At 45.3% G+C, this 25367-nt stretch overlaps 1 protein-coding gene across 1 annotated transcript in view; it reads right to left on the reverse strand.

Annotated features, from left to right (window-relative positions):
- The window catches only part of RAB19 (RAB19, member RAS oncogene family), a 96083-nt gene extending 73361 nt beyond the window's left edge, over positions 1-22722 (reverse strand). Inside the window, exons 1-2 of the mRNA XM_086953053.1 lie at positions 22533-22722; positions 352-561 (exon numbers count right to left, since the gene is read on the reverse strand). Of these exons, the coding sequence (XP_086809179.1) occupies positions 352-546 (195 nt within the window). The 5' untranslated portion in view covers positions 547-561; positions 22533-22722. The remainder of the gene's footprint in view (positions 1-351; positions 562-22532) is intronic.
- Between the last annotated feature and the right edge of the window lie 2645 nt (positions 22723-25367).

Below are 25367 nucleotides of genomic sequence, written 5' to 3' on the forward strand. Positions count from 1 at the left end.
TGAAAGAATTTGAACTTCTTGCATCTTGGAGGTCACCGGATTTTGAAATTTAAATAATTTACTCATTTTGGTCAGGACATGACCTCAAGTAGATCGTTTGAGAATTTGCTTCAGTCTTTTTTTTTATACCTGAAAATCTACAAGTTATTTCTTATCACTATGAGCTTTCGAACTTGTTTTTGGGTCTATACACTCTCAAAAGCTTATATAATAACCATAATACCACACTGTACCCCCCTCACACCCACCCTCCAAGTCTCTGTTCAGCCAACCTTGGATGACGCTGGCATTTAAACATCATTATGTCTGCGACTACCTCAGGCCTCCACCCAAGCAAGCTCCCGGTCTTACCTTGACCCTCTTGCCTTCAATGTTTACGGAGCGCACAGTGAAGTCCACCCCGATGGTGTTGTGCTGCTTCTCACTGTACATGCCAGACTTGAATCGCTGGACCACACACGTCTTCCCCACGTTCGAATCTCCAATCAAAATGATCTTAAAGAGGAAGTCAAAGGGGTCATCATCTCCGGAATCAGAGGCTTGCATGGTCCCTCACATCCCCTGCACAGGACACAAGAAGAGTAAATCAACAGGAGTACTAGAATGCTCATGATCCTTCAACCACAACATGTGAGCACATGTTCAATGCACTTCTCTGAGCCTATAGTATGGTATAGATACATTATACTGCAGCTACATTGTGCTAAAAACCAACAAACACACATACATCCATTGTCTTCCACTGTACTCCGGGCATAAATGTCACTTAAATCGTCCACCTCATCCACTGTGAGCATGGGTCTTGCCCAGAACCACACCTATGTGCTTAAACATGACAAAGCACAACACATCCCCCTACATCACCCTATGCATTACCTATGGCACACCTTACACCCATCCCACATCCTCCACTTAATACAATTACAGAAGTTCTACCTCCCCTCCATTGTGCATAAATATTTTCTTCACCTTCTCTGTGTTCTGTGCATAACATTTTCTCCCTTTCATCCAATCAATCTCATCTGCTGCACACTGTGTGCAAACATATCACAGACATGCATCACACCTACTCAGCTGCACTCTGCTCAACCATTTCTCACACACCACACCCCTCTTGGAGCTCCTTTGATGCGCACTGTGCAGAATTATCAACCTCTCATGTTATGTTCAACAACCAACCACAGGCATCACATCAAAGGCCATTGTGCTTACCTATCACCTGCAGACATCACACACATAATTCAGTGTATGCATTATAGTTCTGCAGCACCTCTTCTTTCCCTCACCGATTCACACCTTAGGGCATGAGTTATAAATATACCCATCACTGTTGAATTTCTATGGTTTTGTGCATATAAAATCTGAACCTAACTATAACATCCCACTAACCGTTGTTTTTTAGTGTTTTAGTTGTCGCCCCAAAAAATCACAACTCACTTCACAGGCGAGTGCTGCCGCAGAGCGGTGATGAACCGCTAACTATGCCTCCCAAACACTTTGCTCAAACAAAGGTTGGGGCGAACTCTCTAGTTGTTCCAGTCCAAATTTTATTTACCAAAATCCACTGTAGCAAACAAATGCATTTCGGCCATGACGGCCTTTGTCAATGTCAGCGTGCTACCCTTCATTGTACCAATATATACATTACATTTTATTATTTCATAAAAATGAAAGATGGACTTAAAATATATATATCTGTCTGTCTATATGTCTTCGTGATCCCAACCCTTCCCCCCTTTTTCTTTAAGGGTTTTTTTCTTCACAGACACGGGAGAAGATCACTCTACAATTTTAATTGTTCCAAAAGTTTGTGGTTCCTGATTATTCACTGATCGAGGGCAGGGCACGCCTCAGCGTTTGTGCACCACCCAGGTCATTTTGGTCCTGACGAAAACCGACAATTGCAAGATGGTTGAAACATGTAGACCTATATTTTAAACACATAACACACGTCTCTATTTTAATACACTACACTTCTCTAAACACCGAAGCCTACCTAATTAGACATAGGTGTTTCATTTGTTTTTATAGGGAGTTCAACCACTCAGGAATAAAGTCCACAAGTGAGTAGCGTTGACCCCTTTTTAATATCACTCACTGTATTTTTAGCACTGTTTCTATAAAAAAGAAAGATCCCGCTCCACTGTAGTCAGGTGTCGAAGCACACCCTGTTGGCACTCGTCCTTCGGGGTGGGACCCCGATGATGAAGCATGTCACCAACTAGGTTGGTGAGTAAGGGGTCTTCTAAAAGGGTTATCCGTACCCTTTGAATGGTTGGGCTCACCATTTCCTACTGCAGAAGACTTCTTTGCAGAAGAACCCAAGGGGGCACTCCTCCATTCTGTTGTTTAAAGTATTACTAGGGGACCAGTAGTTCCCTCCCTACACATATGTAGAATACCCTTTCTCTCTCTGTTTGTTTGAAGCGAACCGCTAACTATGCCTCCCAAACACTTTGCTCAAACAAAGGTTGGGGCGAACTCTCTAGTTGTTCCAGTCCAAAATTTTATTTACCAAAATCCAATGTAGCGAACAAATGCATTTCGGCCATGACGGCCTTTGTCAATGTCAGCGTGCTACCCTTCATTGTACCAATATATACGTTACATTTTATTATTTCATAAAAATGAAAGATGGACTTAAAATACATTATCGCAATTTTGTCGTGGCCATCTTTAAATATGCAAGTCAATAGGTAATCATGTCATTCTCCTGGATATACATCTCATTAATAGATATATAAACAATATTTTGTTAGGAATTCAGCATTTTAATCGGCCAAATGGCCTTCCCACAATAATTTTTCCACATAACGCCCTGAATGAGCAAATATCCTGACCCTTTTCACTCTTGGATTGTAATCTTGGTTGACCTCTCACATCAACACAAAATATGCTCCAATCTAGCCGTGAATTGGCACGAGAATCATTAGACAGGTCTCTTTGTCAGACTGGTCACATTTGATAAATGACATTAGTAGCCCTAGTCAGCCTTGGCTCCTGCCCCCTCTTCTCTGATTGACGTTCGGATGGGGAGTCTACCAGAAAGAGAGTCGAGACAGTATCACAGCGATTTTTAGCACATCAGTTTCAAATTCAATTTCAATTTTAAAAACAGTGCATCAAATGTTTAATGTGAGTGCAGAAATCAATCATATTTTTAAAAACAAAGCAGCAGTAATGGTTACCACAGGCAGCAGCACCTTTTCCAGAGTGATCGCTCCCGCGCTGCTACCGGCATTTATAGCCGTAGTCAGATGTGGCTTCTCCACCCCTACTCTGATTGGCGCTCGGATGGCGTGTCTACCAGGAAGTGAGTTGAGCCAGTATCACTGCGATGTTTAGCGCGGTGAGTTTCAAATGCAATTTCAATTTTAAAAACAGTGCATCAAATGTTTAGTGTGAGAGCAGATATCAATATTTTTAAAAACAAAGCAGCAGTCGCGGGTAACACAGGCAGCGGCACTTTTTACAGAGTGATCGCTCCCGTTCTGCTATGGGACCAAAGTATGGTACTGGTAATCTTAGACATTTCCACCCTCTATACAATCCTAAGACACTTAAATGGTTTGAGGGCATCCGACCCCAATGAGATTTTTGAGGCACAATAAGATGCTCCTTGAAATGATGGAGTGGTGCCTTACAAAAAAAAAACATTATGTTCGGAAGTGAAATGTTCCAAAAAGAACAAGGAACGACAATGGGCACCTGCTTCGCCCCCAGTTATGCTAATTTAAATCTGGGCTGGTGGGAGGAGCAGGAGCTCAGAGGGCCGAAGTTGAAACATTGGACAGAAAATGTTTTAATTTGGTTAAGATTTATTGATGATGTTTTCGTGTTTTGGCAGAGCGCTTAAAGAAGTATAGACCTTTTCATCAATGATTTGAATAAGAATGTCATGAATCTGTATTTTGTGGGACACTATAGCAAAACGTCTATAGACTTCCTAGATGTAAGAGTACTGGTGAGAGGAGACAAATTGGAAACTACTGTTTTCAGAAAACCCACGGCAGGTAACACAATAATGTATGGGGTAGCTCCCATTCAACACCACTCATTAGAAGTATCCCTTTTGGAGAGTTTTACAGGGTAAGAAGGACATGTAGTACTCTAGACCAGGGGTCTCCAAGCCGGTCCTGGAGGGCCGGATCCATGCCAGGTTTTTTGGATATCCCCATTGAGATACATGTAGTTATTTTAAAAATCTGGCATGGATCCGGCCCTCCAGGACCGGTTTGGAGACCCCTGCTCTAGACGATTATGAGATTGTGGAAAAGGAGATGAGAAGTTGATTCATGCAGAGGGGCTATCCATCCAGAATCTTACAAATGACCCGAAGAAAGCAAAAACACTAAGTAGAAAAAAGTGTTAATTTAATCCCTCCAAAACAGCAGAAATGAAAAGACATAAAAAAGGAGATAATACACACAGGTTCAAAACAACTTGTAACACTAAACATAAAGAAGTAAGGCTTATTTTACAGAAGCATTGGTACCATATTAGAGGTGACCCCATAATGGGACCATACAAAAAGAAATATCCTGAAACAACACATAGGAAATCAAAATCTCTGAAATATTGTATTGTAAGAAGTGAATATCAAGAGAATACTGGAAATCAAACCTGGTTACTAAAAAGACAAGGTTTTAGAAAGTGATTAAAATGTAAAACCTGTCACCATGGGGAGAACCTCTTAACTTTTAAAACAGTTTCCTAACCTGAAAATGAAGGTTTGCGGTATACATTTTAAAATTTCCCTGCGAGAGGACATATGTGGGAAGTCTCACATTACCAGCTCATAAAAGGATTTTGCTGCATAGAAGATCGATAATTAACAAAGATCGAAGTTACCCTGTTGCCAGACACTTGAAGAAAGAGCACAAAAGTGATCCGTCATTTATGCAGTATAGTTGCATAGCAGAGGTACCTAGTAGAAGGAGGGGTGGAAACAGGGAAAAATGTATTGCTCATTTTAAAATTCATGTATTCATATGGAACTGTCAGGGTCAAATGTATTTTAATGAGGATATTATGCATTAGCATTGAAAATTACGGGGTATCATGTGCAATCTGAAATGTTCTAAAATGGCGCCTGTATAAACCAAGTGATCTGTCTCGCTTTACATCAGTAACTGTCCTCAGTCTATGTCGACTTTTTTTAAAAATGTGTGTGTATTGAATGAGATAAAAATGAGGCTCAGTATCATGACCAAGGCTGCGAGCAGCAGCTGAAACGCATAGATGCCATCACCAAAAATAAATAAAATTGAGTGAAAAAACCCTTAGAGTGCCGGTTTCATCTCTGCTGGGAAAATAGGAGTTGCTACATAACTCCAGAGGCTCCCTGCATTTGTCCTGCTGACTGTACCTGGACTGGAACTCTCTGAACCCTGTTGGCCTCTGCTGGAGTGAGTTACTGAGCCAAAAGAGGTGCCCATCAGGTCCTGGACCCTTGGTGTGGCATCAGTGGAGCTCCTCCTCAAAGAATAGGAGATATCCTGAAGTTTTGGACTCAGCACAGCCATGAATGAGACCGATTGCACCACGATCTTGCCCCGAATGCTAAACACCAATGCAAAGCTACGGTGAACCAGACTCTTCATGCTACAGTGAACACTAGTAACACAAGATTTGCACTTCACGCTACAGTAATGACCATCCGCAATGCTATTATTGTCCCTCTACTGTGAATTGGACTCTTCGCGCTAGACTTTGAACAACAGGGCCGGATTGGCCATAGTGGGCACCGGGCGTTTCCCCGTGGTCTGCCAGGGTGGGGGCCTGTTTGGGGCCCCTGGGGGCCGTTTTTGTTACTGGCGGTGGGATAAATCAGCCCCCGTAACAAAATTGTCCGAAACTGGCCCTAGCAAACTGCTCAGCTGCACCCCTCCACCCACAGTGGGGCTCGGCCGAGCAATTTGCCAGGTCCGGTTTAGGTTCCCAGTCCGGCCCTGTTGAACAACCCTTTCAGAGAGCTAACCTGGTCCATGAATCTGTCCAGCAATCCACTGCAGTTCATTTGAACTTGTGACTTTCTCCCAGTCTTGCAAGATGAGATAGCCGTGAGCGCCACTTTACCTTTAGGCACTTTACCTTCCTTAAATCTTTAAAATTGCATATCTCTGATTCTAATGATTGGATTATTGTTATTGTGGTGTCAAATAATTTATTCAAATGTACTGTATTGTTCTAAATTGATGTGAGATTTTTTAGGTGTTGTGTTTTCACTTTATTTCTGTTTGAAGTGCTGCATAAATACTTTGCACATTTCCTCTAGGTTAAGCCTGACGGCTTTTGTGCCAAGCTACCAGAGTGTTAAGCACAAGCTAATTTGGGGTTTGCTTGAGTTTTACCCTGACAAGAGTTGTGGTTGCTGGTTGAGTAGGGTTTAACCTCCCTCAACCAGTAACTCAATTTCCTACAGTCATCATCATCTTTGATGGATGCCTCTTCATCTCGCTGCACTGATGGATGGAGCGACAAGAGTGGAGGCCAAGTTGCTATCTTTGTTAAAACAGTCTTTTCCTATCCCCTGTACCGTCGTCCTCCCTGAAAGAAAAGCCTTCTATAAAAATTACTCTGAAGCCATTGTTGCCTTCAAAATCACTCAGACTATCCCAATTTTTAAGAGTGATTTCAACATCTATCTTGACAACCCATTGAAGCCCAGTTTCTCTATTCTTACAGGAAATTTTTCACTAATTATAAAACATTAACCAATGAAACTTCAATGATTATGTAACTCTTCCAGAGACTGGAGAAACATTTCTCCAGAAACCTTAGGACCTATTCTTGACTTTTTCCTTAATTTCCTTCACCGAGTGATACACCCTTTGTGAAACGATGCATCATACTGTTACCTTATTTCTGCTGACCTAGGCTCACTCCCATTAGTTACAGTGAGATTTGTCAAAGCCAAACATAAGCTTTCTTCCTGGTTTAATGACTCTTTATGTACTCTTAAATAGGATACTAACCATGCAGAGCAACTATGGAGGCATAATTATAGCCCCACAAAAATGCAAACACAGCTTATCTAAGAATAACTCTGCCTTGAAGGAGACTCATCGGCATTAGTCATCAAGAATTTCAACACCCAATAATAAACAAAAAGAGAGCTTGAAGAATATCAATGGATTGACATTGAGCAATGTGTACACTAACCTCAAAGTTTTAACTAAACACTTTTTGAAAATATCATAAACTTTTTCATCTCAAAAATGTATAAAATTAGGGACACTATTGCTAAGTAATCTTGGGCCAGATGTAGCAAGAATACAGTCAGTAAAAGTGTCTGCAGTTTGTGCACTGACTTTTATCGAATGCATTAGAATTTTGTGAACAGACCTATGTATTAATAGATCAGTTCACAAAATTATGTATTGTAGTGAGTTGCAATTTGACCTCTCTCATAAATATTAGTGAGATAAGTCACAAATTCAGACCCATTACCATGCAATCACAGGGATGGTGGCCTGCTGGGGTCAGCAGACACTGTATCTTTGTTTGCTTCTAAATAAAGTAATAATTTTTTTATTCAGCTCATATTCCTTAAAAAAAATAGAATGACTTTAAAAAACAGAATGAAATGAGTTCTAGACACTCGTTGTCACATTGACAGGTCAATCCTTCCTGTGTCGATAACTTCCCTCACGGCGGCAGTGGTAGCGATTTGAAGACTTTGGGCCACCAACTTTCCCCAGAAGGCTTCTTCAGCTGTTGTGTCCCTGTGCTGCGAACAGGAGGCCATTCGACTTGTCCTTGGAGTGCTCTTGGCTTGACTGGGCTCTAGAGACACCTTCTCCTCGAACAGGACATGGCAGGCACAGTCACTCTCCTTGCTACTGGATTGAACAGAGCACTGCTGGGAAGCTCTCTTGCTGCCTGACATCGGAGGATTATTGAGGAATCACCCAACAGCTTGCCGGACCCGCTGCGCGGGTCCCACTGCGCCTGAGGACCCTGCGAGGCGCTGGGAGGGGTGTTGTGCTTCTTGGGGCACCCTTGTGTATCGGCAGGGCTGCAAGCAGCCTAGCAGGGACTCCATTGCCCAGGAGTCCCTGCGTTGTACACCTGTGGCACCTCTCCCTGCCGGCCACGCCCACTGCTCTGTCTAGGCCCTATATTAGCGGGCGGAGTAACCGCTGCGCGGTAGCGCGCGGGAGCGACCGGGGCGAAGACCGGGCTAAAAGCGGGCCGCTTGAGGCCGTTCGAGGTCTAAGAGGTCTGGGCTGGGCCATTCCCCTTGGTTGAACTTTTACCAATTGCGATAATTTCCACTTGTGTCACTGCTCCTCGTTGTTTTCCATTATGTGTACACGGGGTAGTCGCAGTAAAACTGCCAAGGGCCTTAACAAACCTAGTGGGACCCTGGACGATTTCCTAACAAAGACCAATCTGGCCATTGATGCGGAAATCAATAAAATGCAACATAGGGTTTCCCTAGAATTAGATGCTGCGCGTAAACTTTCTCTTAATTTGACTTCTTCCAAGAAATCATCTTTAGGTAACCTTGCCCTAGCGCTAACCCCAGAGCGTACAACGGCCCTCGTTCCTTGCTTACAATGGTTGATATACACCACCCCCCAACCACATCCCCACCCGAGCAAGTTAAGGAATCTATATTATCACCTTTGGAGGAGCTTGCACCACCTACTCTTGTGGTCGGTATAAGCTCCCCAGTAAAAATTGTCATGCCCAAGATTGCAGCTAATGCTAAAAGGGTTGCCCTACAGCAGAAGAAAAGCCTTGCAAGGTCTACTTTTGCTCGCAAAAAGGCTAAAATTGCGAGATCTCAGTTTTTTAATAGTAGACGGCCACTGGGCACATATGGGGTCGGGGAAGAAAAAGCTAAAACCAACACTGCTTTATTAGGCAGCGACTCCATCCATGCCTCAAGCTGTGTTGTGCTTGATCCCCCGGTGGTAATTCTCCCCGACAAGAGCAAGGAAGGGTCAACAGAGGGTGGATTGAGTGTGGTAGAGGGGGATAGGAGGGGGGATGAGGAATTTCTAAAAACTGTCTGGGACACACTTAAAAAGTTACTTACCCCCCTGGAACTTAGACTTTCCCGAATGGAAAACCATTTGTTAGAAATGGACAGGACTATAGTCACGCTGGCTAGCCTTAGTCTTAAGGAAATGGAAGCTAGGTTTTCCCAGGGTGAGGGTTTCACTTCCCAGGCACAAGAGTCAGAACCCCCGGCCCCTTTACCTCCAAGACCTAAACCTGTACCAAAACCCCGCACGAAAGTTGGAGACAACGCTACTACTATTTCAAATCTTAGTGCTTGTCTCCCGTCCCAGGATCTAGTACCATCCAAACCCAGGCCACAAGCTTGCCCCGCAAAGAATGCAGCACCATCTAATACAAGGCCACAAACTTGTCCACAACAGAATGTAGCACCTTCCAAACCCAAGCCACAAGCTGTCATACAACAGCCTAATCAATTGACAAACAAGAACTTGCCATCTTTTGAATCTAGCCGACCGAACTTTCGTGGTGGGTATATTGACTTACCACCGGAGGCTAGTCCATATGTCATTGTATTAGCTGGTGTACCCACTCTTGACCCACAAACTAAAGAGAATCATTGGTCTCTTAAAAATAAGGTCATTCATTGGCTTAACACGAATAGACAGCTCCCTAACCACCAAAGAAGTCGGGTACTAATGGTGCGAAGAGTACCTTGGGTTGGACCCACTTACAAAACCATCACCGGTGACTGTATAGTGGTGTCATTTGCAGACCCCCATACAGCACAACATCTTTGTTCATGGGCCCCTTGCGAAGAAGACCACTCAGTCGTTGTTAGACCCCTCACTTTTTCTATCCTCCTCGACGACAGTTTGGAATGGAAGGGTCTTGGACGACAATCCAAAAATCCAGGCAGAGAGGACGTGGGTATGGTGGGCATAACCAGAATATCTGGTGGCAAGGGGTTCCTACTTCAAATATGTTTGGCTGTTTGGATGAGGTTGACTGACTCGGGGGGGTGGATGCTTCAAAACAACCAGTAGATCCTACTCCGTCCACCCTGTCAGTACCCAGTATGGCATGTTCTATGTCACCATCAGGCCCACAAATAACACTGGACAATGTTTATAATCCAATCCAGGCTGAGTTAGGAGTTCTGGGACAACTTGAGACCTCCAGCCCTAGTAAACCAGATAATGAAATTAAGGTTGCCTCATGGAATATAGCAGGTTTAAGGGGTCGCCTGGACAACGACGATTGGGTAGATTATATTACTACACACGACATCATCGTTTTCCAGGAAACGTGGTCAGTCGATCCCCTGTTTAGAGTAGGATTCCTAAATTTTTATAAACCAGCAACACAGGGCCCCAGGGGTAGGGCTTCGGGTGGTCTTACCATATGGATAAAAAACTCACTAGGTTTCAGTGTCAGGGAAATCCTGGTGGAGAATGCTGATCTCCTTTGTATATCCCTAAGTAAGGAGAACTGTAAGGATATTGTTCTAATTAACATTTATGCCCGAGGTTGTCAGGGTGGTAGGAAGCAACCTATCCTTAATGACTTGGAAGATCTCCTAAATGAGTATAAAAGTGATCAGCTTATTTTAGTTGGCTGGTGATCTGAACTGCTCATTTGAACCCATCCTGAGTCTTGCTGAGGATGTAGGGATGGATGAAGATACCGTCTGGAATATCCCTCCGTTAGCAATAACTAAGGGTGTCAGGGGTACGGAGGCTGCCCTCCACTGGCTTGGGCTCTGCCTGGAATGGGGGCTCCGGGCAGTGAATGGCCGTAGCTTGTCTGACAAGGCGGGGAAACCAACCTTTGACAATGGGTCTAGTGCGAGTCGCATCGACTACATATTGGTCAACATAGAATCCTGGTCTAATGTAATTGATATGTTAATAGAGACCAGGCCAGAGAGCGATCATAACCCACTCTCACTTGGACTCAGGGTCCCTGGTCTAGGGCTCCCCCAGACGGAAACAGCTTGTATTACATCAGACCTAGTCCTGTCTGACAACAGAAGACGGGTCAAATGGTCAAGGGTCATAGCTGATCAAGAGCTTGTCTGTCAAATAGAGGAACTGGTCCTAGACACTAGAGATAGGATGACTGCATTATCTCCTAATGGTAGGGTAAAGTCCATTACTGTTGATCTCCATGAGGCATGCTTTGCGGCTCTTAGGGAACTTCTCATTAGGCCATGTAGAAAACAGAAAGTTAAACAACTCAAAGGTTGGTATAATAAAAATTGCAGAGAAGCCCACAGCACTCTAATTGCTGCTGTTAAATCTAGAAACACTCCAGACATCAGGAAAGCGAGACAGGCTTACAAACGCATTATTTGGGAAGCTAAAAGGGAATGGGATGATTCGTACTGGCTTGATCTTCTCAAAGCCTGTGAGTCGTCCAACCAAACAAAATTTTGGGAGTTAGTCAGATGGGGCAGGGACTCGGATTCTCTAACCCCTGAAAACCATGTTTCCGCTGCGGATTGGGTGGAATTTTTCTCCGCTCAATTTAAAGATCCTAATATCGTCCAGTTGGCAAGTGAGCCCTTAGCGGGGATTACATCAGTATCTTATGGGGATAGGCTTACCTTCTGTACCTCAGACACCGAATATGCCTTGGGTTCTATTCATTCTGGGAAAGCCCCAGGTATAGATGCTGTACAAGCGGACCTTTTTAAATTGAATTTAGATCTGTGGGTCCCTTATATAACAACTTTAGCAAATTCTATTGCAGTAGGGGCAAGGGTACCGCAATCCTGGAAAGGGGCTAAGATACTTCCAGTTTATAAGAAAGGGGATTGATCTTCACCGAAAAACTATTGCCTCATTAGCCTGATCGATACTATACAAAAAGTGGTATCAAGAATGGCCCTGGCTAGAATACAGGGGTGGATTGAGCAGAATAAAATACTCTCCCCCATGCAGGCAGGGTTTAGATCAGGCACCAGCACCCTAGATCAGGTGTTTCGTCTTACCATGCTGTATTGGAAGGTGGTTCTCTTGGGCGGTGGTGTCATCTACGCCGCCTTTGTTGATCTTAGGTCGGCTTTCGACCTGGTTCCCAGGGCAAAATTATGGGAAGCCCTTAGACTCATGGGCCTTCCACCTGAACTTTTAGAGCTGGTCAGGCGCCTACATGAGGATAACTTTGCCCGAGTAAGATGGGGGAAACAGGGTCAGGTGACCGCTAGCTTCCCGGTCGACGAGGGGTTCGACGAGGGGTGCGACAGGGTTGCGTGCTGGCCCATACCCTGTTTCTCCTGTTTATCAACCGGGTGGTTGCATTCTTTAGCGATACACAAACTGATGCTCCCACCCTGGGGGGTTCAAAATATCCCATGTTAATATTCGCCGACGACACCCTGCTCCTTTCCAAAACTCGGAGCGGCTTACAAGCAGCTCTAAACAGATTTGCTGAATTTTGCACTAATAATGACCTACAGATTAATGCTGGAAAAACCAAATTTATGATCTTTAATAAAAAAATAAACCAATCAAAAGCTCGTTTTTATTAGACGGTGTCCCAATCGAACAGGTCAAAGTCATGACATATTTGGGCGTGACCCTTGACCACCAACTTACTTGGAACCCCCAGTTGGAGGTTTTAATTCTTAAATTTGTTCGCCTTACAGGATGCTTGCTGAAGGAACAAAAAAAAACCTTGACCAAACGCATCACACCAGCGATAAAAAATCTATGAGGCCAAGGTCAATGCAGCTACCCTGTATGGAGCGGACACATGGGGTTATAAAGGCTTGTCAGCACTAACCACAGCACAGAACAGGTTTTTGCGGAACTTAGTGGGGCTTCCACAATCGTCACCCATAAAACCATTGCTTTTAGATTTAGGCTGTAGACCGCTGAATGAGATGGCACAGTATCGTCTCGCAGCTCTCTGGCGTCTGCTCTGGACGACCCAAGAGCTTAGTCTTTTCGCTCACGAATTGGGCGAGGTTAGATCATTGTGGGGTGCTCACAAAATCCCATGGCTGCGGGAGGTTAAACAAATATTGTATTCCATGGGCCTCCCCGAATTATGGCTACATCCTGAATGTTCTAGGTTCCCATCTAAAGTGGAATTTAAAGAGCAATTCTGGGCTGCAAAGAAATCTGCACTGGTCTCTCTTTCATCAGAAAATAGCCTAACGGGACTGTTCTTAACACACAAGATAACACCGTCCCTTGAGCCCTATTGGGACTTGATATGCAAAACCCTCGACCGTAAGCTGTATCATCATTTTCGGGTGGGTACTTTGCCGATCAACTCCTTTACTGCAAAGTGGGTGAAGAACACAAGCAATAAATGCTTTTTTTGTCCTGACCAGGTTGAAAGTATCGGTCATCTGTTTTTTGCATGCCCAGCATATCGATTGCCTCGACTAAAATGGTTGAAACCTATTTGTAAAACCTTAAATTGTGGGGGGAATCGTGTAGCCCTGTTGAAACTACGCGACTTACGTATTGAAAAATCTGTGATTTGTGTTGCCAAATTTTTGGGGTGGATGTGGCTGATTCGCGCAAAGAAATCGTAACCCCTTTTAAATTAACTTAATTACTAGACAATGTCTGTATATTGACTGAGGTAAATTCCTTTATATTTCTGGGGTTTCATTGTAAAATGTTGAAATTGTTGAAAATGTTTTTATGTATGCTGTCTTTTATGAATTTTATTCGAAATAAAGACTAAATGAACTGAACACTCTCCTTGCTAGTTACCAGGTGCTGTATTCAATGGTGCAGCCTCTCTTTGCTGGTCCCTTGGTGCAGCATTGTAGTCCTTCTTCGGTCCTTCTTCCAAGTTGGTCAACATCTGAGGTCTGGGTGCCAGAGGTGCCCACTTTATGCTTGGAAAGTGCCCTCAGGGCAGGATGCGGTTGGTAGCCAAAGGGCTTCCAGGTTCCCTCCCTCCTGGTGACCACTTTGTGTGGGGTGCGACATCTGGTTATCCCAGGATGCACCACTATGCCCACTTCCAAGATGGTGAGACCTCTCTCTCTCTCTGTTCAGGCCTCATTAACCCACCCTGGGGGTGTGGCTACCTCAGGGTTACCCGCCACTGTGGAAAACGTTTTGCCAACTGATGGAACTGTGTAACTGGCTTCCCCTCTCTGCTTCCTGTGCCAACCTGTCTACCTCAACAATGGGGCAGCCCTCCTCCTGGTGTTACACATCTTCTCTTCAAAGGCGGCTTCAGCTTTGAAGCTTGCCTTTTGGGGCTAACACTCAACTGGCTTCCTGCAGGAGGGAGGTGACACCTGGCTGGCCTACAATTCCTCATTGTTCTCCTTCCTGAGAGCCATTGGCACATCCGTCCAGGAGGACAGATAGCTGTGTTGTGGAACAGGCTCCATGTGTGCCTGGGATGGCACAGGGGTTTTATAGGCAACAAAGTGACAGCTTTCCCACCATTTCCTTCTTCTTCCACCTCCGCAGAATTCGGAAGATCTGCAGATTCCTGACTACCTCGGCCCTCACTCTTGTCATCTTGGCCTTGGTCACCTCTCGCATTGATTTCGCGAATTCACTCTATGTGGGCATCCCAGCATACCAGCTTCATCGCCTTCAGCTTGTACAGAACCAAGCAGCTAGACTCATCTTTTGTCAACCCAAACATCAACATGTCAGCCCCTTGATGAAGAGCCTTCATTGGCTCCCGGTAGCCAAACGCTGTATATTTAAATTAGGCTGCACCATCTTCAAAGCCCTTGCAGGTCAGGGCCCTACCTTTATTTCCTCCAGGATCCAACGTTATGTCCCCTCACGCAATCGCTGCTCCTCTCATCTCAACTTGCTCACTATCCCCACCTTCAAACGCAAAAAACATGGTGGTCTTAGGTTTTCCTTCTTGGCCCCCCGTTTCTGGAACTCCCTTCCAATTGAGCTGAGATTGGCCACGTGCTACACAATTCCGAACCCTCTTTAAAACTCTCCTGTTCTTACAAGCCTACGAATAAAATTTTTGTCATCCCTCTGCCGTCGTCCCTCCGCTCCTAGCGCCATTAAACCACCTGGTGTAAGTGTGCTCTATAAATAATTTTTACATAACATAAATCTTTGCTAAAGCTGCACACTGAAACAAGTTACTGTAATTTCAACTTGAGATACAAGTCGGGCCTAATGTAACGAGTTGTTTGACACCTTGGAGTGCCCACTTTGGTTGCACTGTTCAGGAGTTAGCACTGCTGACGGGTCAGCTTGTAACCCTGACCTCGCAAATAAGGCAATCAAGTCTTTCCACATAATTTTGCGTGTTTCACTGTCAGGGCATGTATAGTGAATGTCGTTTGTTGCACCCTGCCTTTAGGACTTGGTAGGTGTGCCTGAAGGGTGACGTGCACACATCTACAGGGGAAGAGGCGGCTCTGCTATTACTTTTAATGGCAAAGTCAGGCTAGCAGTGCAGAACTACTCTGCCAGTCAGCAGTGGTGAAATGGGGGACTTGTTTTAATTGGGGGACCTCTAAGGTGCCAAAACCAGTGCTGAAAGCCATGGAATTCCTCTCTAACTTACATTCCCTGGGTACCAGGGTGCCATTTATTAGGGACTTAAAGCTAAGTTAGCCATTTCCATTTGGGTACAGCCAATTTGACTCTTTAGGGTTAGGGCACAGGCACTGAAAGTCTGATTAGCAGGCCTCAATGTACTCTCAGCATCAAAAAACCAGCAGCCTTAGTCGAAAAACTTTGAGATGACCATACAAAAAGAGGCATTTCCTTACACCCTGGAAACTTTGGGCTGATATTCAGCAATTAGAGCAAGCTGCGCTCTTGTATTTATTGGCACATTGCGAACCAGGCTCTCTTTCGAAGACAATCCCAGTAGGTTTCCTTCTTTTCCATACGGCCATCTTGGTGCACCCTTGTTTTAGATTTTTGGTCATAATTTGTGTTCTTCTGCGGATGTCACACAGGTTTGATTTAGATAGAAGAAATGAGTTCCCTGCGACTCCTTTTTTCAGCATTGAGAGAAGCAATTTGTGACCCCTCAGTAAAAAGCCTTGGAGTCAAATTCGACTTCTTTCTGCACACGAAGAGCCAGATTGTCTCTATTACAGTGGCGTGTACCTTCTATATAAAGGAAACTTTGTCCTGTTCTGCACCTTTTGTCTGAGGACAAATGGCGTGCTATTGCAATGGCATTAATCGACTCGAGACTTGACTACCGAATGTCATCTATGTGGGTATTAACTCCTCGTTTAACAGTCATCTTCAGACCATTCCAAATCAGACTATATAGTTTTGACTGCTCTTTGTTTGAGCCACACACCCCTCCCTGATTCTGAAATTATTAGACCAACTCCTCCTTATCAAGCATTGTTCACTGTTCTATTTATGGAAGGATCACCAGGTTTATTGCCACTGAAATTCACAGATGATGTCCAAAGAAATCACTTTTTTATCCAATAATCATAAACTCTTACTTATCCTTAGATTCTGCAGTGCCTGCCTTGGTAGCCGGCCTTTCTCATCTCAGTGATGGCTCCGGCACTTCAGAATGCTCTGCCCATGCCTCTTAGATCCACATCTTTCACTCTACAGTTCAGAAAATCGCTAAAAAAAATGCCGTTGCCACCATGTTTTCATGGCGTCTTCCTCCCATGATTCCTGTTCAATTTCTAAGATCAGCGTCAAGAAACCCTCTAAGTGCTAGTGCGCTCGAGAAGAAGGGACTAGCCTAACGTAATGCACCAAAGTGAGGAGCATGAGCTGATGCAGGACTGGGAAGACATGGGGGAACCAAAGGGTTACTACCTTTCAGAACAGGTGAGGGGATATATTTATGGAACTAGAAAAAAAGCTAAGGTATGGGGAAAAAAAGGACCATCACAGTGATCTTGGTCTATGTGCGTAAAGCTAGCTCTACACGAGCTCACGCATTTGCCCTAGATCCACTGAGATGCAGCTTACATTACATAGTGCACCTTGTGTTTTAATACAGCAGGGCTAGTTCTAGTGGCTGACATCACATATTCATATAGCAAAAGCCTTTTATCAGGGCTCGTCAGACCACACCCATCCTAAGCATCCTGGCTCCAACGTCATCATCTAGCTTCAGGAATGTAAATACCATCAACAGCTCATTTTAGGTGTGCAGAGTATAATTATAAGTGTTTACTATGTGGCCCTGTGACACCTGGCACAGAAGGAAGCTGACCTCAACCTGCCCCGTGTGCCAGGAAGAGGTGTGGCGCCACGGCCAGGGCGACTGACTCGGTAATCTGGGGATCACGTTTCAATCCCTGGCACCGGCGACAGATTAGTCCAACACCATGTGACTCTGGGCAATAGCTTGCTTAATCTTCCCTACAGACCCCAGCGCCTACAGACCCTTACAGGTCCTGGCAATCACTAATTTGCCACAGACGAAGAAGTGCACACCATAAAAAAAACTTCCAAAATCTGTATGGCACCGTACCGCTTTCATCCTTTTGGGACAAAAAACACATGCTATGGCCAAAATTGTATGAACCTTATCAAGCAAATCAGCATGGATAATTAAGACAATAACTTGCATTGTCGGCACTAAACCAGCTAAATTTTTAGATTAATAAATACTATGTCCCTCTTTTTTTATTTTTACAGATGTTTTTGAATTAATCTTGAATGTATAAGCTGAGAATAAAAATAATGTAAAAGTCATAAATGTTACTACACAATGTCGGAATTATCTTCCTTGCCGACCGCACTAGGAACAGCTCCAACACCCACCGACCACGCACGCAACCTAGGGTTCATCCTCGACTCCACTCTCTCCATGACAAAGCAAGTCAACGCCGTCTCGACCTCCTGCTTCAACACCTTCCACATGCTCCGTATAATCTACAGGTGGAACCCCACCGAAACAAAAAGAACGGTCAACCAGGCCCTCGTCAGCAGCAGGCTGGACTACGGAAACACCCTCTACGCAAGAGCCTCAGCCAAACTCCTGAATCAACATCAACGCATTTAAAACGCCTCTGCACGCCTGATCCTTGGCATCCCTCGCTGCAGCCACATCACACCCCACCTGAGAGACCTGCACTAGCTCCCCGTCAACAAGAGGATCACCTTCAAGCTCCTCACCCACGCACACAAGGCACTCCACAACACCGGACCAGCATACCTCAACAAACAACTCCGCTACTACACCCCCAACCACCAGCTCCACTCCGCCGACCTCGCCCTCACCACAGTCCCCCGCATCCGAAGAGCAACTACCAGTGGCAGATCGTTCTCCCACCTCGTTGCCAAAACCTGGAACACCCTCCCCATCCTCCTACGGCAGACTCAGGACCTGCTAACCTTCAGAAGACTTCTCAAGACTTGGCTATTCGAGCAGTAGCAGCACACCCCCCCCCCCCGTGCCTGGAGACCCTCACGGGTAAGTATTGCGCTTTACAAATGCTCTGATTGATTGATTGATTGATTGATCCCAGGCGTGAGCTAATTAACACTACTTTACCTAACCTGTACACTACTTAATTCACTTTTTGTGTGAATTCTTTCTGGGTGTCAAAAAGCTGACACTTGATCCAAAGGACCTCAAGAACTATTGCTATATCTATAGGCTAGCCACCCTGTTGATTCAGACAAACCCTAACGCTGTTTTTTAAGACCATAACGTGCTCTATGTCAACCAGAAGGTTTCCACCTGACATGGGGCAGCAAATAAATTCATAACTCCAGTTTGGATGAGAAAAAACACAACTCCATCTTCGATGACAAAAGAATGTTCAAAGAAGATGGTGCCAAAGGCACCTTGTACTTCTTTGCCTAGTGTGTGGCTATCGTCACAGCCTACCACTCCACGACTCGCAATCGGAGAAGACGGTCATCTACACCACGCACTGCAACCTCTGTTACATTCAGTTTACAATTGTCGTCACTCCACCCAACCACCAACAATTTAGTGACCTGACATTTTTGTGTTTTGAAAAGAATGTAAAGTGCAGATCTGTGGGAGGCCGTAATTCTGATCTTTCGAATTGTTACAATTGTACAATGCATTTCTTTTGGGCAAGAAGTTAATGTCGCTAAACAGACAATTGTGGCAACAGTTGTACAGATGTACGCTCTGTCACACATTTTATCCTAAAAGTAGATCACGTCTTTTGTAGTGTAAATAACACCAGGCTGATAGATTATGTTCCCGGTAGGTGTGTAACTAAATTGTTGGCTTGGAGACAGCATTTTCCCTAACTTGTACCATTTGTTCTCCTATGTTTCATTTGTAATGTAAACAACACCTGGCTAGTAAAATATATTTCCAATCAGTTAGTCCTCAAATAAGAAAATCACTGGGGAAAAAAAACCTTACAAATGTGCAGTGGCCCCCCCATCAATCCAACTGCACATGTATCTTTTTGGTAGCAACTTGCCACACTGACTTAGCACATGCAACAAACATCATTTTTTGTGTGAATAGAGTTGCAAACTTGAGAGGTCTTCTGTTTGTTCATTGTGTGTCATAAGTCTGCACAGTATTAATTTCTATATAATGACTCTTATAACTATTGTCAAAAGCCCATGGCGGGGCTTTTGAATTTCGACGCACTGAATACCAAGACTGCATAGTCTGGAATCCACCTCCTGCCACTTTAATCCTCTACCAGACACTCTCTGACCCTTTATCTTACTCCCCCAGTTCCCTCCTTTCTACCTTCGAGATTGTTTTTCTGTCCTTGTCTTCCTCCATCTTTCCACTTTGTATATTTTTCCCTTTCTTTTGCTCAGTAAAAGTCTAATGCGCAAAAATAAGTGCTTGTCCCCAGAAACGAGTGCTGAAGGCATTTAAGGTTCTGTTGAAGGGCGAGAATTTAAATGTATTGAAGTGGCGTGCTATTCACTGTGATACGTGTTTGAGGGCCACAGTCAGGGTTGGTGAGCACTGAACAACTGCTTACGTTCACTATGTCACATGCAAATAATATTGTTTCCTTCTACAGCTTTACATCCTCAGATAGGCTGGCATCTCAAAAAGCTTCCTCCCACAATGTCACAAAAACCCTACATGAAACATTGATCTTGCCTTAAAACTATTGTTTTCCTTTCTTTTGTATCAAATGATTCTCTCTTTACCCTCCTTCTTCTGCATGCCTCTACTCGGAGTACACACTGCTCTCATTCACCTGTTTGTCTGACCTATTCTCTATAATTTTATTTCTGAAAGTTACACACCTCTTTTCATAGATCACAGCCTCTCCTTAGAAACCATATCCCTGAAACATAAGATTACACAAGCCAAAACAAACTCCAGTGCTTAATTTGAGCCAGTGGTGTCCGGAGCTCGGCACCAGCACTTAATTGTCAACACCAGCACTTTGACAGCTGCCACATGTTTGTATAATTTAGAGATAAGCAGAACAGCATCTGTTTACTAATTCAGTATACATTAAAAACAATCAATGCCTGTCTGCCAAGACATTTTTATAGCTTTGGGGGCCTGAAATAGTCTGAACTGTCACACTTGTAGCAGTGTGCTGGTTAGTAGTTGTTTAACATAACATAACATGTATTTGTAAAGCACACGTTCACCTGGAGGTATCTTGGCGCTGAATAAGACATGTTTATTGCTGCCCAACTAAATGCTTCTCATTTTATCAACCTCAGATGGATGAAAGGCTGAGTGGACCGACAAGGATTTGAACCTGTGACCATGAGGTCAAACACAGGCCCCTGCAATGGATGCAGGGGCCACCAGACCCGACTAGTGTAGGTACTGTCATTGGCATCGCTGGCAAAGGGTGATGCAAGCTGCAGAGGCCTCCTGGCAAAGGCCCTGACCCCGAATTTTTTTTTTTTTTTTTTTTACAAATTAAGCACTGATTAACTCACATAGCCCCGACTAATGATCACCCCTAACTCTTATGACTTTACTGTGCCACAAAGAAACTGGAGTAAATGTTTGGAAAGTTTTCTTTGAGAGCACAAGACTCTCAAGACTGCTCCCAGTTAATAACAATGATAACTAACCACCATAAGGCGCTTCCATGCCTCATCGGGTTGTAGCAAGTGTTGGAAGAAGTGCAATTACAGTACAGCAGTGCTCTTTTATGTATTTAATAAATCGGGTTTAGGTGTTAAGCTTTTAACAGATGTTTGGTATATCAAAGACAATGCATTTGTGAGTTTTTTGTGAGATATTTTACATCTACCCACTAGAAATGAAGCTGTTACAGTAAGTGCTGATCGAATGCGGAGTAAAAGCGAAAGGAAGTGCTGAGAACCTTCTATCAGATGTATTATATTGGGCATTTGTATAGCGCATTGGGACCTGGTAGTCAGCACTATACGTGAGACACACCTGAATTCTGGCACACACAAAATGTAAGTAGATTAACTGACATGCCGTGGCACAAATCGTGTGTTTTGAAAACTACCCTCACTCACACACAAATGTGTGTGACATGCTTCGTGCTTCACGTCCTGATGAAGACCGGTGTGACCTGCTCAGTGGGGGCACAATAAGACGGTCGAAACATGTTGGCATTGGCCGTTTAAGGATGGGTGTTTTGGGAACGTGGCATTCTCTATAAACACTTCCCATCCTTCACTATTTTAATCCTGACCGTGGAACCTATGAATAAAGGTCTGAAAGGTATCCATGAGCCAGTTTTAAGCACTTTCTATTGCTGCACTTTTCTCTATCACTATACCCAGTCACAGGGTAATACTCACTTTGTTATCACTGTTGTGTCACTTTTTATCTTGTCTTTTGTTTCCCGCTCCCTATGCTCCGTCCTGTGCGTGGCTACGCCAGGGCGTTTCGTTAGCAGACCCGATGATGAAGCATGTCACACACATTTGTGTGTGAGTGAGGGCAGTTTTCAAAACACACGATTTTTGCCACTGCAGATCTGATAATGTACTTGTGTTGGGTGTTTGCCTCTCTACCCCTTTCTGTGTTAACATGTTATAGGGGGTTCGGGGTAGTGGAGCGTTTTTGACCCTCTCCCCTTTTTTGAGAGTGATGACACACAAAATGTAAGCACGTGTGATGTAATGCACGTTGTTAGGGGGGGGGGGGGGGTCAGCAGGGCACGGCCTTCACGCATACGGTGAAGCGGCCTTGTTTCCCAATTGTCGACCTCTGTCTCTCATCTTATCAGTAATCTACGCTCTGCCCCCACCGCTCTGCTGCTCCTCTAGACACCAACAAAAGTGGCAATACAAGTTGGAACATTCCTTTCCGTGTGTTTGCTTTAATCATGTCAGCCTGCGTTTAAACGCGCAAGACAGCGTATTTCTTGTATCCAACACCCCACCCATGCACCTGCATGCACATCTTTAACGCATCCCGAGCCAGTGTATCTATCTAGTAAGGATGCCATTGGCCCTGTTGTAAGCAAGGAAAACTGCCCCTTTGATTGCCGCTGGTGTGGTACAGTTCAGGATTGTCAGAATAAAATGGGCCCCTGAGGGCTCTAGGCCTCTGTGCCAGCGCGTCAATGGCAGCTACGCCCCTTCCTGGACTTCTCGTGCCCCTCCTGCTGATGCAGCCTCTCCTCGCCCCCTAGACCCTCCTTCTTCCCGCTCGTGCCCCTCCCTTGCACTCCTCACCTGTCGAAGATCCTCTTTTCCCGGCTTTCACCTCCACTCCGGGTCACCTGCACTGACAGTCTGGCGCCCGAGAGAGGGAATTCTGGGAGATGTAGTCCAAACGAGAGCTCCACGGGGAGAGTGCTCTCAGCACCTGACGCCCTTCACCTGACTAGGCCTTGTACGTCGCTCAAGCAGGTCTCACACCGTACTTGCCCAAGCCACGCCCATAACCTGCAGTGACCCCGCCCCGGCTACACCTGTCCAGGTAACAGGCACGTCTCGTCATCCAGCCATGCCTTGAAACGTAGTTTAATCCAACTTTGTGACCACGCCCCTTCACCTGCCGAAGGCACGCCCATCACCTATAGTGACTCGGCCCACTACTCCCGGCTGCACCTGTCCAGGTATCAGGCACGGCTCCTCATCAGCTATGCCTAGATACGTACTTGCATCCTACTTTTTGACCACGCCCCTTCACCTGCACAAGCCTCGCCCATTCCCTGCAGTGACTCCGCCCTCTACTCCCGGCTGCACCTGTCCAGGTATCAGGCACGCCTCCTGCCCTCTTCAGCTATGCCTAGATACGTACCTGCATCCCACTTTTTGATCACGCCCCTTCACCTGCCAAGCCACGCCCATCACCTGTTTTGACCACGCCCCGGTCTCCTGGCTCCACCTATCCTTGTGATAGATCCCTCTCTGCTTAGCTTCGTATTTGCTCCCCACTTTCTGACTGCGACCTTCTCCCATCTAGACCCCGCCCTTCCGTCTTGCAGCCGTCCCCCAAGTGCATCAACCGTGACGTTCACAGTACACTTCCTGAGAGACATAGTTCCAACATCCGCGCTTCAAAGGATCTATTTCCGGTGACCTCTGCTGACCCCGCTCACATGCCTCCTTGTAGTCCCTTGCGATGACTGCAGTGCTCATCTCTACGGTTCCACACCTGATGCTACTCGCCGCTCACACCTGCCTTCTACTGCACCTGCAATCCACACCTGTGTGACACCTGCAACAGGGCACCTCTGCTTCAGCTCCACACAAGATCACTCCGCCGGCCACTGGCATCTTAAGGGTCTCAGGGGCATTGGGTAATGCATATTTTGGGGCACCGCTGTTCAGAACAAGTGTACATTTATTTTCAGATAATTCACGCACAACCTCATGATGTCAAACAATATGTATAAATGTTCGACTTTCAGAACGTGGGGGGTTGTTCCTCTCTCTTGCTCTGGATCAAAGTTTATGAAAGAAAATATAAGTGCAGAGCCTCAACAAATAGTTCTGGCTGGCCCCACCCACACAAATTAAGCACTGCCATGGACACACCCTGGCACGTGCTGTGGGTTTATTGACTCCACATCACTGTCATTTACTGCAACTCACCTCTCCACAACCACACCTTGATACCCCCTCAGCTTCTGACAGCTCAACACCAGTGAAACCTGCTGCAGCTAAGCTGTGTCCCAGCTGCACCCCTGCTGCAGCTAACCTCACATCTATCCATTTGCACACTTCTGACAGTAGCTGTGGTCCTCCCAACAGAGTGCACACCCCTGGCACTTTTGCAGCTCGCTTCTCAATTTCTGAACCCTGGCACCTCAATCTTCACACCTAGGGCACTTACTGCTGTTCACCTTTCCATCTCTAAGGATTTTTTGGGGCCCTGACAAAACATATTTTAGAGGCTTGTTCAGAGGAACATTCAATGTATTACCCGTATGGCATGCTGTGCAAAATAATGATGGACTACATGAGGCCTGAGTATATTCCAGTGGCTCAGATGAATTCAAACATTCCATCCATCACTTTTTGGATACTTTGGTGTCTCGCCCTAAGTGGGCCGGGTATGCTCAGAGATGTGTCCTGTGCACATCAGTCTGGACTCTACTCCAATGGGAACAAACCAGCCCAAACTGCCAGGCCAGGTCCTCACTGAACCGAAACACAAGCAACCCAAGACCAGTGTTGTCCTTATAAGAAGTCAACAGTCAGGTATAGCTTGGTTCCAGTGGCACAGTGTGCACATGAATCAAGCTTGGACATATCTGTTCCACCTAGGGTGTCCCACTGAAGTATACAAAAAAGTGATGAATGGAGTGCTTGAATTAATCTCAGTCACTGGTAATTACTCTGGGGCGCACCCCAGTCCATTGTTATTTTACACACCGTACCAGTTCAGTTGGGACCCAGCTGTATGCACATCAGTCTAGACTCTGCTTCAGTGGGAGAAGTCCAGCTCGAACTGCCAGGCCAGGTCTCAATGAACCAGAACACAAGGTACTGAAGACTGGTTTTACCCTTATTAGGGCTCATCAGTTGGGTATAGCTCGGTTCCAGTGGCAAGGTGCACACAGGGCCCAAGGCTGTGAATATCCGTCCCATATGGGGCGTCACACTGAAGTATACAGAAAAGTGATGAATGGAGTGCTTGAATTAATCTCAGTTACTGGTAATTACTCTGGGGCGCACCCCAGTCCATTGATATTTTACACACCGTACCAGTTCAGTTGGGACCCAGCTGTATGCACATCAGTCTAGACTCTGCTTCAATGGGAGAAGTCAAGCTCGAACTGCCAGGCCAGGTCTCAATGAACCAGAACACAAGGTACTGAAGACTGGTTTTACCCTTATTAGGGCTCATCAGTTGGGTATAGCTCGGTTCCAGTGGCAAGGTGCACACAGGGCCCAAGGCTGTGAATATCCGTCCCATATGGGGCGTCACACTGAAGTATACAAATAGTGATGGATGGATTGCTTGAATTAATCTCAGTCGCTTACTAATTACTTGGGCCGCATCCCAGTCCAGCGCTATTTTGCACACCATGCCCCTTAGTTTGGACCCAGCCATAT

This window comes from Lissotriton vulgaris, chromosome 1_2 (genome assembly GCF_964263255.1).
Source record: "Lissotriton vulgaris chromosome 1_2, aLisVul1.2, whole genome shotgun sequence".
Lineage (NCBI taxonomy): Eukaryota > Metazoa > Chordata > Amphibia > Caudata > Salamandridae > Lissotriton > Lissotriton vulgaris.